Source organism: Lepidochelys kempii, chromosome 16 (assembly GCF_965140285.1).
Source record: "Lepidochelys kempii isolate rLepKem1 chromosome 16, rLepKem1.hap1, whole genome shotgun sequence".
In the NCBI taxonomy this organism is placed as follows: domain Eukaryota; kingdom Metazoa; phylum Chordata; order Testudines; family Cheloniidae; genus Lepidochelys; species Lepidochelys kempii.
Window position 1 is genome coordinate 27,433,555 of NC_136395.1, and position 13,439 is coordinate 27,446,993.

At 37.4% G+C, this 13,439-nt stretch overlaps 1 protein-coding gene across 6 annotated transcripts in view; it reads right to left on the minus strand.

Moving 5' to 3' along the window:
- MAPKAP1 (MAPK associated protein 1) overlaps window positions 1-13,439 on the minus strand; it is a 161,693-nt gene that overhangs the window by 131,953 nt on the left and 16,301 nt on the right. For 4 of the 6 annotated variants that reach the window (XR_012155279.2, XM_073314618.1, XM_073314615.1 and 1 more), the window contains 2 exons: window positions 11,474-11,801; window positions 5,413-5,502 (listed from right to left, as the gene is read on the minus strand). The exons of 1 other annotated variant lie outside the window; for it this stretch is intronic. Coding sequence is in view for 4 of the 5 variants with exons in the window: in XM_073314618.1 (XP_073170719.1) it covers window positions 5,413-5,502; window positions 11,474-11,732 (349 nt within the window). In the remaining variant the exon portion in view is untranslated. The remainder of the gene's footprint in view (window positions 1-5,412; window positions 5,503-11,473; window positions 11,802-13,439) is intronic. One more of the 6 variants, XM_073314617.1, reaches the window with a different exon arrangement.

A 13,439-nucleotide genomic window follows, 5' to 3' on the forward strand; every position in this document is an offset into this window, starting at 1 on the left:
ACCTACCACACTCTGGAGTGGAGAGGAAATTCCAGCTGCTCACAGGCAACTCTGACTAACCCAATGATGTGTCAGACCCTTAAGTGATCGTTTAAAACAGGTTTCAGAGTATACTATACTTACAGAGTCTTTTTTTTCCACATGCACCAGCAACAGATAGTCTGTCAGGCTTATCAGTACTTTAAAAAATGTAACCCCACTCCAGAACAGAATTGTTAGGGATGTCTACATATGGGATTTGTTCAATCTTGAAAGACAAACCTCAGGGATTCAAAGCAATTAGAAATGATGCATTTTTAAAAAAGCAACCTCTGTTTTGGTTTGGAAACAGCCTGTTACAGCTACAAACTTTTTGAGGAAGAAGCAAAGAACTGGGAAGGAGAAAGACTGGGAGAAAATTAACTTTGTCTTTTGACAACCATGAGAGACAGTAGAAATAAAAAGTCTAGGAAGCAATATGTGGGTAAGCTAGGTGAATACGGCACAAGTAAATACAGCACAGACCTAAATAACACCTACTTTTAAAAACAGATTCTAACCTCCAAGCCTGTAAAAGAGCTACTGACAAGGGGAGGACAGCGGAGGAGGAGTTGTACACACAGTCATTCCACTACCAGAATCTAAATCTTTACCTTGAAATATGCTTTGGGTTTGGGACACCTATCACAAGAAGTTGACAAAACAAAGTGGTGTTCTATTTAAGGCAAAGAGTCAAAGTATCTCAGAAAGAAGTAGCTAGTGGAGAACTATTCAGTCACTCTCAAGGTCCAATCTGATCCCTTCATACACCAATGACATGAAATAAGGAAAATACAGGAAGGTGAAGCCTGCCAAAGACAAAATTTGGGGGATGGGGAACTAAATATAAGGGAGGGGCAATAACAGGAAAATTTACCCATGCCTTACCTGAAAATTTCCTTTCTTGGAGTAATGAGGTCTACAGATCCATGCAGCCTTGGACGCAGACCAGACCAGTTAATCAGTGGCAGGGGAGGTGTGGCACCACCTCTGAGAAACTGCCAGTGGAGACATTTTCATAGCCTAAGAAATTTCTAACCACTCTATATCTGTAAGGAACATTAAACACTAAAGACTAAATAGAACAATCCTCCGGCAGAGCAAGGAATTCAATGAACAACAAATGCTTAGTGCCAATTAATAATCCCATAGTTGTCTCAAATTATCAGCCTATTCAGGGTGGGCAGGATTTGTGGACCTCATTACTCTCAGGAAGATAATTTTCAGGTAAGGCACAGATAAATGTTCTTAGTGCGATATGTAATGAGATCCACAGATCCATGACACTGGGATTTTCCTAGCAGCGTCCACTCACAGGGAACTTTACACAGTTATGAAGAGCTGTGAATGAGAGTACCCCTCTCCTAATAGTTACTGGGATATACAAATTTTCTTAAAGCTAACGTTAAGAAAAATGTATTTGTACATCTGGGTATAGTGCTTAGATTATCCACAAATACAAAGTTTGTTTTTAAAGTCATAAGATACATATAGTGCAAAATCAGCAATAACCCAAATTTAGGTGAATAAATTTAAGAATACAGTTTAGATATTAGCATCCAAGTATTCGGGTACTTCACTCATGGAAAGTTATACAGAGAGTTGGTTGAGGAAAGCAAATATAGCAATGAGTGAAGATTGTCCCTCAGTAATTGAGAATTTAGGGTAGGCTGTCCATTTAGAAAATATAATCCATATGGAAAGTATTTCAGTTACTTTCCCCACTGTGCTTCTCATTGGCACACCAGCTCATCTCTCCTGGTATTGCCGAAGTCCTGTGATGTGTTCTATGTAGATGTCCTTCAACCACCTCCTCCTAAGTGAGACGCATCCATCTACCACAGGCTACCTCAGATTATGACTAAATGGACAGCTTGAGGAACTGGGAGAAAATATGAGCAAATGTGAGCAGATGACCCAGTGGCTGCTTTATAGATTTCCTTGTATGACACGTATGATCTTTCTGCCCATGAAACTGCTACTACTCTCAGGGAGTCAGTTCTGATTTTGGAGGATGGAGTTATGCTTTTAGACTTGTATGCTTCTGAGATACAAAATTTTAGCCATCTGGAAACTGAAGATTTTGAAGCCTGCTTTCCCTTTGACAACAGATGATAAAAAGAAACACAGTAATTGTCTTTCTGAACTGAGCTGTGTGGTGAATATATACTTTGAGAGCTCTGTGGACATCCAAAGTATGCCACAGTTTCTCTTTGGGATGCACGGAGCTGGCCAGGAGGATGGAAGGACAATTTTCTGTGCTCTACAGAGCCTGGTCTGAAGGCAGAGTTGATTTGAGGACCACTTTATCATCTTTATGGAAGGTACAGTACTGAGGTTACTAGGAAAAAACTCCTAACTCACTCCCCGAGGGCTGAATTGACTGCTATCAACAAGACCACTGTAATGGTTAGAAAATGAGACACCTTCAGGAGTGGTTCAAATGAAGGGTCTGAAATGGCCCTGGGAACCAGGTTAAGATCCCAAGAAAGAACTTTGTGTGCTTCAGGAGGATGTAGAAGAAATGCTGTTTTCAAAAAATGTTGGACATTTGGGTAGGAAGAAATTCACTACTTCCCGGCTTCACTAAGGATGCTAGACAAAGCAGCAACTTGACCTTTGAGTGTCTGAAATGCCAGGCCCAGTCTGAGTCAATCTTAAAGAAATTCAAGAATCCATGGTACTGAGGTAGATATAGTAGTGAGGCCTTTGTCCTAGAACCAAAAGGTAAACCTCAAGCAGGCCCCTGAATAGACAGACTGAGTTAGTAGATTTCTTTCTGGAAGCTAAAAGTATGGGCATTTCCTCTTTGTCGTCTCCAGCTCCTGGGTTATTCCAATCTGATGCTTTCCTTGTCTTCTAGGTGTAGCTAGAATTCCTTACTGCACCACTACACCTTCTCAGGATGCCTGAGAAGGGATATATAGCTATAGAACGTTTAGGGCATCTGCAGACTTCATACTCAGAGTTTACTATGCTCAGTACACTCTTGCCTAAAAGAGACTATCCTCTGTGGGAGGGTTTTTGTTTTGTTTTTTTAATATGTATTTGACTATTGAGTCTTTAACTCTGACCTTCTTCCCCTAATGAGGAAGAATTCCCTGTGTGGATGTTCAGGCCCAGAGGAATCAGTATGCCTATTGCCGGGATTTTTCTGTATTTATCTCTCTTGCTTTGCTCTGAAAGTGAGCAGGGGAACGCACCACTGAGGATTATCCTCCACGCTGCACACCGCAGATTTACGCCACTTGAGGGAAACAGATTTCATTTTGTGCCTTTTAGAACACCTTCCAAAGGAGACTGTGGGGAGAAAGGGAAACCCCTGTGCTAATCAAATCAAAACTTGGAGATTTTTTTGTTTTGTTTTTTGCTCCGCAGCAGGGAAGAATGGGACTCCCTGCCTGCATCTGAAGACTCAAAAAAACTGGAGAACTTTCTAAGGGGAGGAGCAACACCTCCCCTGCTAATAATTGATAGGTTTGGTCCACCTCCAAGGCTGCATGGAGCAGAGACCCCCAATGTCTTAGATCTGTGGTCCAGGAATGAGACAACAGAACAAGCTAGAATAAAGCAAGAGCTTGGGAATCCATTGTCCATTTCAATGCAAAGAAACATCAAGGAATATGGTTAGGGATAAGAAACAAGAAGAGAGGATTATACCGTCACTGGTCAAAAGCTACAAAACATTGAGCAGAAGGGGTTGGAGGTTATGGAAGATTAAACTTTAAAACCTTCAATATAATGCTTAACAGAGTAAAAAGGCAAAAACATTTAGGATGCATTAACAGAACTATCAAATGTATGCTTTAACTCTGTATAGGGGATTAGTGCAACCATGTTTGGAATCCTGTGAGCAGCTCTGTTCACTCTCTTATGAAAAAGATATTATAGAACTGGAGAAGGTCCTACAAAGGGCAGACAGAAAAATACAGGGACCTAGGGACCGAGATTACGTAGGGACCATGTTAAGATATATACAAATTTTGAAAGAAGGAGGCATGATAGACCATACAAGACTTTGACAGTTTGTGTCAAATACAACAGGAACAGACATCAGTTATGCTAGGAAATAAAATAATTGGCATAGAATTTTTTTAATTCCATATGTTACCATTTAAGCACCACAGTATAGTAATAAGAAACACTAAATTATAAGTTACAAAAGAAAGTAATAGGTATTTACAGGGAAAATATTAGTTATAACTACCGGTTCTAAGAAACAGATAAAAACCTCAAATGGCATTTCTGGCTTCATTTCATTCTGAAGTTTCCTGTGTCCACATTCTTAAGCAGAGCTACATTAAAAGCAAGAGCCATCTTTCAATAACATTAATGGTTTGATGAAGTGAGGGCAGAGTGAGTTTAGAAGCCCCAAGAAGCTTAAAACCCATGAAGACAAGTCATATTTTCATAATACTTCTCTCATGCTTTTTTTCCCCTTAAGCTTTCCTCCTCACCTAGAAAACGGACCGAGACTACTTTTAAAATTTGTAAATATAACCTTTAAAAAAACGTTTCACACCACACATTCATCCATAACATCCAAGGCCACTTGAAATAGGTTATGCATCCTATCACTTTTTTGAAAATAGTGGTCTTCCACCTGGAAGCTAGATACTCTAATCAGCTTTGATCTGTTGCAAGGAGACAGTCAAGGCTTGTCAGTTATTCGTTTTGTTAAACACCAGCTCCCATGCAAAAAATTCCAGAATACAATTTCATTGTCTTTGATGCTTAATCATCAAGCTAAGAGGAGCTTCAGGGTATATCTACACTGCAAGTACTACAGCGGCACAGCTGTCACACTGCAGCTATGCTGCTGTAGTGTAGACACTTGCTATAGCACTGGAAGGGGATTTTACATCTCTGTAGTAAATCACCTCAAGAGGTGGTACTTAAGTTGATGGGAGAATTCTTCCATCGACTTAGCTGAATCTATACCAGGGCTTAGGTTGGTTTAACTACGTTTCTCACAGGTGAAAATTTTTCACATCACGAGCAAGTTAGATAGGTTGACCTAAATTTTATGTGTAGACACAAAATAAACAGTGATGTTAGAAACTGCCAAGTTCTGCAAGCACTGTGTTAACAATCTTTATTCTGAAATGTTCCTTAAAAAACTCTAATTTATTAAAACTTCAGTCAACTACAGTAGCTTTTAATCAATGTCTTGATTTTTCTTTAATCAATGTAAATCAATAGGAGTGGGCAGGTGGTGGCTGAAAACTACGGGGAGAACACAAGTGAGAATAGGAAGTGGTCAGAATCCTTCACTGATATTTCCTCTGTGTTTTGGAAGTTTTTAAGTGAGGTTTATAAACTGAAAACTCTGTAAATGAATATTAAGTAAACTCAACAATTAAAAATATAAAGAAAATAGATGTTTCTTTTTACCTGAACAAGAAGCATTTCTCTCTTTCCACTGAACGTTTTTGCATTTTATTTGATTTTGTCTCTCTTTTCGTAGTCGTTCTAGTCTCTGAGCTTGAAAAGAAATATTATTACTATAAGTTTGTCAATGGAAGTTTACTATAAACAAAGACATAATTAACTACCTTTATATGAATAAAGATGTTTTATACTGCATACGTAGGGGGAGAAGTCATAAAATTTTAAAGGTGGCACCCCTGAAAAGCAAATACCAACAAAAACATGAAAGTGTTCTTGATTTATAATTGAAATTAGAGGATATAAAACATTAATAGAGATCATAAAGATAGTATTAACATGGAAGAGAATAATAAAATGTGAAAACTTCTGTGATTAATATGACATTTCATTATATAAATCATTAATAACGGTCTTAAAGGAATTTTAATGCACAAATGAACTCAAGTGAATATTACATTACAGGAATAAAATTACTGTTATGAATTACTCTACCCGTTTCAAAAATTAAAGATAAATGAACTCAGACTAGACTATTAAAGTTTTAAATATAAAATCCTTTATCTAAAAATCATGAAAATTATAAAATGTCAAAGCGATATAAATTAGCATAGCTTTTTCTTCAGTGTGCTGAAACAGTTTATAGGTAATAAAATAAATGATTTGTATCTTCACAACATTAGTCAAATCTTAAAATGAATATAATATTTCTTTACATATTTTGATTCCATCTCCAAAATAGATCTTGAAAATAAGGCTCAAACAGTTAAAGTATCAAGCAACTCAGACTCCAGGATCTCCTCTTTCCGGAAATTCACTTATTGTTAACACCAGATTTATCTCAGGAGACAAACTATCAAATAAATAATCAGGTAGAAGCTACCCCGAGAAACCAACCACCAGAAATAATCACTGCAGTGAACTCACCATTACCAGTAAGAAAGCAAACTAGATTGGCAAGTAGAAGTAATGATTTTGGTCATTTGAGAAAACACAATTTGCTGGATATATTAACAATTTTGATGTATTGTGATCATTTATTAACTAAAATGGCCTCTTAAAGGAGATTTTAAAATACTGAATTACTCTGACAATTCCTGTACACTTTCACCAATAAAAAATACACTGATACATTCTATCCCTTCTTTATACTTAGAACTGCATTCAAGATGCAAATGGTGGGTCATCAGTCCAACATTTTACCAAGTATCAGAACTCTTAGCCAAAGCATTGATTAAAAAAGTTGTTGACACTTTAGCTATAATATCTAAAAAAAGTAATTGACTAACTGTGAAAAAAGTACAGGAAACATCTCTGTTCGTAATGGTAAACATGAAGCAAGATGTTCTTCCATTGTGAGAGTTTAGTTTTAAAAAGTGAAGCCATTTTCTTCTAATTTATTATTGTACCTATAGTTCAAAATCAAATTGTTATTTGGGCCACATTAAGCATCAATCCCTCAAAATCTCCCCTCCCCCAAAGAGAAATAATATCTTTCTGGTAAATATATCTATAATTTGGAATAGCTTTTTCAGCTTTTTAAATTATCTTCTGGTTTCCCTGAAACCAATGGGAAAGGGAAGAAATGGGGAAACCAGGAAATGTAGCATTTCTTTTAACATTGTTGTAATTAATAACAGGTCAATTTCTTACATAAGGGGAGCTATTCGTCCAGGTGCCTGGGACCCTTCTAAGGGCAACTGTATCCCTTTAAGCCCTGACATGTCCCTCTGTGGGGAGAGGGCAGGGTGACTACGTATTAAAGAAGAGAGTTTTGCACCATCCTCTTAAGACCTGCAGTTTGCCCATGAGCTGCAGTGTATGAACTCCACCTTCCTTAATCCTTGTGGGATTCCTCTCACAAAGCCTTAGTAATCTGGCTTGGTGTAGTCAAGGGTTAATTTTATTTTAAAAGAACAAATGGAGATATGTGCAATTATTCCATCTCAATACAATTCCTCTACCAGTTGGTTCCAAATTATCATTCATCGCGTGATTGCACTACAGCCACTCCAAATTACATGGGATTATCAGCATCTATTAGAAGTCTGAATTATTTAAGGTTCATTCTCATAAACGTATTAGTTTGCAAGCATTCAGTGTCAAAAATTTCACTGACCATACGTAGTTCTGTTTCCATCAAATATTAAGGGCTAAATGAGCCTTTTCTGCTACCCCTGAGTTTGGGAGAGAAGTAATTTGCTACAGCCCTTTACTAGGTGTAGCATACTCCCCCCCTTGCTCTGGCTAATAATCTCTGTGGGCTGGAAATAAACATTTTTTTTTTTTGTGGGAGAAGAGATGGGAAACCAAGTATCCGTGCTCTCCCTACCTATCTCCTATGGTAGAGATAAATACTAGGCTGACAAGCTCCTGTACTCCCCACAATGCCTGGCCCCATGGTCTGGCAACCCTAGCATGCCAGCACAGAGTGTTTTTTACCTCATTGTACAACCTTGCACCCCGAGACGACTTTCAAGGTTTTTCAACTTTTCAAAGTTTTACGCCTTAAATTAAACCTACTTTACAATGTAACCTGACATGTATGAGTGCTCAATAGCCACTATTTTTGTAGGACCTATAACAACATGTCGACTCTCCACTGCTGCAGTAAAACACATTTTGTTCCAGTGCTTGTCAGACATCAGCAGTGCATGGATAAATTACTACAGCTACATAATTTACTCTTGAAAAAACAATTTGAATTCAATTCTATACAAACCAAAGGAAATAAATGACAACACAAGTGGGAATTCCTTTAAAAACTTCTTGGTGAGTATTAAAACCATAGAGAGTAAACATGAGATCATATACTCAAAAAACATTTGCCACTATCCACTGGAATAAACACTTATATCACCTACTTTAGACCAATGTAAAGTGCCTCAACTATGCTACAAGGAACACACAATATCTACTGTCCTTTACTAGAAAGAAAAAATATTCAAACTAACAGATCTGAAATTGAGTAGCTAATAAAAATAATCGTATGGCTGAGGAGCTGGTTGCAGTTCCTTAGTTAAGACTGTTTCACACTTAAAGTAGGGATTCAATCACTTTGTTCTATATATGTAGAACACAGCATATCTTCCCCAAACTTACAGGACCTACTCTAAGTACAGAATGCATTTTCTAAGAATTTACAAGTAAATCTGTTAATTAGTTTAAGAGTTAAAATTAAGTAGAATATGGGTCCTTTATGATACTTAGTGCCTTAAGATCTGGTGCCAGATAATTAACAATAATTAATGCTGACTCTTCCAACTTTCCATATAGACAAATCTCAGTGAAATCTCACGCAATGGCTACAAGTGATTTTTTATGATTAACAGTTATTTTTGTCATTTTTCTTCATAAATTAAAGTTTCTTCTTCAGCAGAGCTGAAGAATTATGTTCTATGAAAGAATTCCATAAAAAAACTGCTCTCTTTCAAAATGGCCGCCACCTCTGATTACTCTTAATAGAACTGAGGCCAGAGATGCAGAGCTAAGATGCCCTCCTTCGAAATAGCCAGTGCATATCATTGTTTACAATGGGAATGAAGACAAGTGGCCTCAGGGAAGTTGGTGGCCCTAACAGAATAGAAATTTTTACATTTACGCAATAGCCTCCCCATAAAAGGAAGTTTCTAACTCCAGGCTGTTAATAGTTTATTTATGCCTTGCTGCATGAAGATTTATATGCCCTTGTACTTTTTTTATTCTACCTAACCAAACTGTGCATGTTATACAAACATCTGATCCTTTTTTGATTCCTGTGAAGCTCTTGCACTTAATATTTTCTGGCACTGAGCACTTTCGGCTAATTAATTTACTATGTGTCTTGTGTAAAAAGGTTTTATTTTTTAAATTGTTGCTTTCAATTTCTTTGGATGCCTCTTGTTCTTGTATTATGAGAAAGGGTAAATAAAACTGACCAATTTACTTTCTCTATATCATTCATTGTTTCAGGTCATGAGCTATGTAGGTCTTAATAACTGTATCAACTGCCTGGCAGTGTCAATGTACATCAGAGAATAAGATGAGGGAGGTTCAAGAGGAGGAGAAAAGAAAAACAAAAAACAAAAAACAACTGACATCAGCTTGGCTCCCCATTGGGCTGACCATACTAACAATTGTTTTAAAATCTGCCACTAACTGGGAAGTTAAATGGTTTCAGATTAGAATTTAATCTATCTTTTTATCTACCCACTCTGTGAAATTATCTGTCAGTACCACTTTTTGCAGCAATTCCACAACACTTTGAACTCTCCTTCTCCACTTTCTTATCCTGTAACAACAATTGAACTGAACTAACCTCTCAAAGAAAATGCCATGCGGTCTGGCACATTAAGCTTTTCACCTGGCTACATGGAAGTCAGTTTTAGCTAGTCCTAGGACTATGTATTCATGGACCTTATTTCCAAATTTAGCGAGATGCCTTAATTATACTGAATCAATACTATTAATTATTTTTCACAACTTTTGACAATACATTAGCTTTTAAAAAGTATCTTAAGATACTTATTACTGTACATCACTTTTCTGGGTAGGTAGAATCTAGTTAAATTTACTTCTGAGCTTTAGGTGGTGGTGTATTACCTGCAAAAAAATTATTTCGCAAATGTATGTTCCTACAAGGAAAGAGATGAACTTCCTATTTCAAGCCTTCAACACTCGAGCATTTCAGCACAGAACCTTCCTTGGAGGCTGTGTGTACCAACTCCCACATCCCCCTACTGCAAAAGAACAGAAGAGGGATGTTTTCTCCCTATTAACAAAAACTAAGCAATTAGTATATACCAAAAAGGTAAATATCTTTAAATTAGCATATTTTGAGAGCTCAAATCCTAACTCAGATTTTTGTAGTACTGTAGATACAATACAGCAGAAGTCAAAGATGAAAAAGCAAGATGGATCACTGAGTCTGTCTTCAAATGAAGAATTAATTCCCCTCCAGGTAAAGGATATATCAGGTTATTAATCTGACAATATATTTGATACTATATATTCCTTGCTGCTAAATCTCCCATTTGTTGATCTGTTAGAGCACCATCAGAGAAAAAAGTGCTATTACAGAATTAAGATCCAACTTGGATTTTGGTACTACAAAATCATCTGTTGTTCTGAAATTTCATGATAAAAGCCCATAGAGCAGCTGACCTGTCATGATGTACATTGTCAGCATTCACTGTGACAATCCTGGTCTAAGACTCCTAACATTACTTGTTACTGTGGCATGCAGTTTTAAGAGACACCTGCTCTGTTAGCGAAGTTCTGTGCACTCAAAGGTATTATGACTCAAAATTAATTATGATCAACATTCTGCCAACACCTCACTCAAGTTTTCCACAATAAATGTGGTAAATACAAAGTATAAATGTATCACATTTACTTCTGTACTTTGTTTCCTTCCATTTCCCTCCCTCCCTTCTTCAACACTATGTATGTCCTCTTTTTGTTGTACATTCTCTCACACCTCCCCTGTCCTGTTCTCTCTTCAGTGGCCTCTGTTACTCTGGTTTTCTTGTCCATCTACTAACCCCTTTTTTCCTATACTCAGTTGTGTCATTGGTTTTAATACTTCGGGCCAGAATGACTTGGTCTGGTGCCCCACTAGGTAGGTACTACTCAAAAAGTAGGTATCCTCACAAAAAAAAAAAAACAAAAACAAAAAAAAAAAACCGACTTTGTGTACCTAAACAATAAGAATTTCAAGGACTGATAGTGGAATTTTGATGGTTTTTTACCACAATATTTTCTAAATCTTTAATTTTTTGTAATAAAACTGACAACTTCAAAGTTCTTCTACACACTGTGATTTGGTACATTGGAGTAGAAAAATCAACTAAAAATCAGTTAACAACGCACTAAAGAAACTGGCCCATTATGTATTTCTTTTCCTGAAACAGACCTATTTGCCTAGCTAAATGTTACAAAAGAAAGGTTTGACATATAAGTAGCTACTTGGGTTCTGATAACTGGTCCAAGCAAGTCAAATTAGCCTTTTGCGTGAGGTTCTAACTGGTATGTTGTTGCTGGTTCTGTGTTTTGTTTGGGGGTAGGTTTTTTTGCAAATAGCATTTACCTGTATTTGATCGTCGTCTAATACCGAAGTCCCAGCTTGAGGTAATATCAACTGATTGGGAATATACATAACCCTGAGTCTCTCCATTGCTTCCCTGCGTTTCCGAACCAGTGTCTCCAGTCACTGAAGAAGGATGGAATTTCTCTAGGTCAACATCATGATCTATCAGGACCATTTCACACATCCCTGTGTCATCACTGGTCACATGTGACTGCCGAATATGAGCCAATATAATTGCTGGGTTGTCCAGGAAGGCCATCCTGTCCACAACTCCACCACCTTACTATGCTATCTTCTTCTCTCCATACTGCTCCATGGACAAACTTACCTGGAAACATAAAATATACAGCACTTTAAGAAAAACAGAGTGATTAATGTTTACTCTGTGATGTTTTTGTCACATCCAAAATTGGAATTAAGTATTAGTTAACTAAGTTCTATGCACTGAATTACTTTAATTTCATTCTGACATGGTACAACCATTTACACAGTGAGTATCTATAAAAGTGGCAACCATTTATCCTGGGGGACAGTTTGAATTCAAATAGATAACCTAAGAAAATTAAATAAAATGTACACCCCCAAACTAGTAATTAACACAAAACAAATGATTGCTATAAGGTACAATACACCTACCTATCACACTCAGGAGGAAGTTTCCTTTATACATTCAACATCTCCCCTCTTCTCCCTTCTCTTCCTTTAATGCTTTCAGCCCCCCACTCTCACGTAATTGATATCAGCCACTATGTCTTTATTTGTCTTTCACCCACCCCCTACAACAATCCTGTATTTCCATTCTGCTTCCTCTGATGCTGTCTTCCTCCTAGCCTCCTCTGCATACTGCCTCTTCAATGCTTGATTTTAGCACCCCTTAAAGCAGACACCTCCTGAGATGATCTCTCAGATTTATCGGCCAGCTGGATGATTGCACTCCCTCCCTCTCACCCCTTCTCTGTGTGCTCTCAGCTCCCTCCAATCTTCTGAGTTCAGCTCTTCACACTGACTGCTACCACCTACATGACTTATTGTTGAAAAGTTGGTGCAGCAGTCATAAAATGCATGCTAAAGCAATGATACACTGAACACCATTTCTTCATTCAGCAAAGACTTCTTCAGCAGGAAACTAATAATTAGACCTAAAAATTAAGGCATAGGTTTCAAGTGGGAACTTTCTTTAACCCCAAATGTGCATCCTACCAGCTGAACTCCAGTTTTTTCCATTTCAAGGAGAAATGTTTTAAAAAAAGAGAAGAAAAGGTTTGCATTTCAGGACAGAACATTTAACTTGCACTGCTGCTCAATGGAGTTAGTTAGAGGACCATTAGTGTAACACCCGAAGAATACTATGGTCATATACCACAAGCTCTTTAGTATTTTACCAACAGCAATTTGCACTTTCATAGCACTGCTTAACAACAAACAAATATTTACCAAACTCTGCGAGGTAAACGTTATCTCCATTTTACATGTAGCAAAAATGGAGGCATAGTTTCTTGCCTATAGCTATCGCAATAGCAGAGCAAGAAACAGAACCCAGGACCTTGAACTTTCAATCTTTGTGGTTTATATCTGTTAGACAGCACTGCCTTTCATACAAATGCATGGCTGAAACATTCCCACTTCCAGGAAAAAAAAAAAGATTTAAAACAACTATAGAACTCCAGGGATTAAATAATCATATTGCGGGTACATGACAACTTCTCATTATCACTGCATTCTGCAAGAGCTTCTTCAAGAAAGAGAAAGGAATTTCCCAGAAAGAACTAAGGAAAAAAAGGATGTCAAACCCCAGTAAGTACATTCCCACAGAACTAGAGTAAAAGATTGCAATTTGAGCCTTGCCTTACAGTCTGTCACAGCCCAGAATGCAGGAAAGCATCAGCAAGCTCACATAAATGGGAACGGCAAAGTCACACCACATTTCACACAAAATATACTTTATTCCTCAGAAACTAGCAGCCTG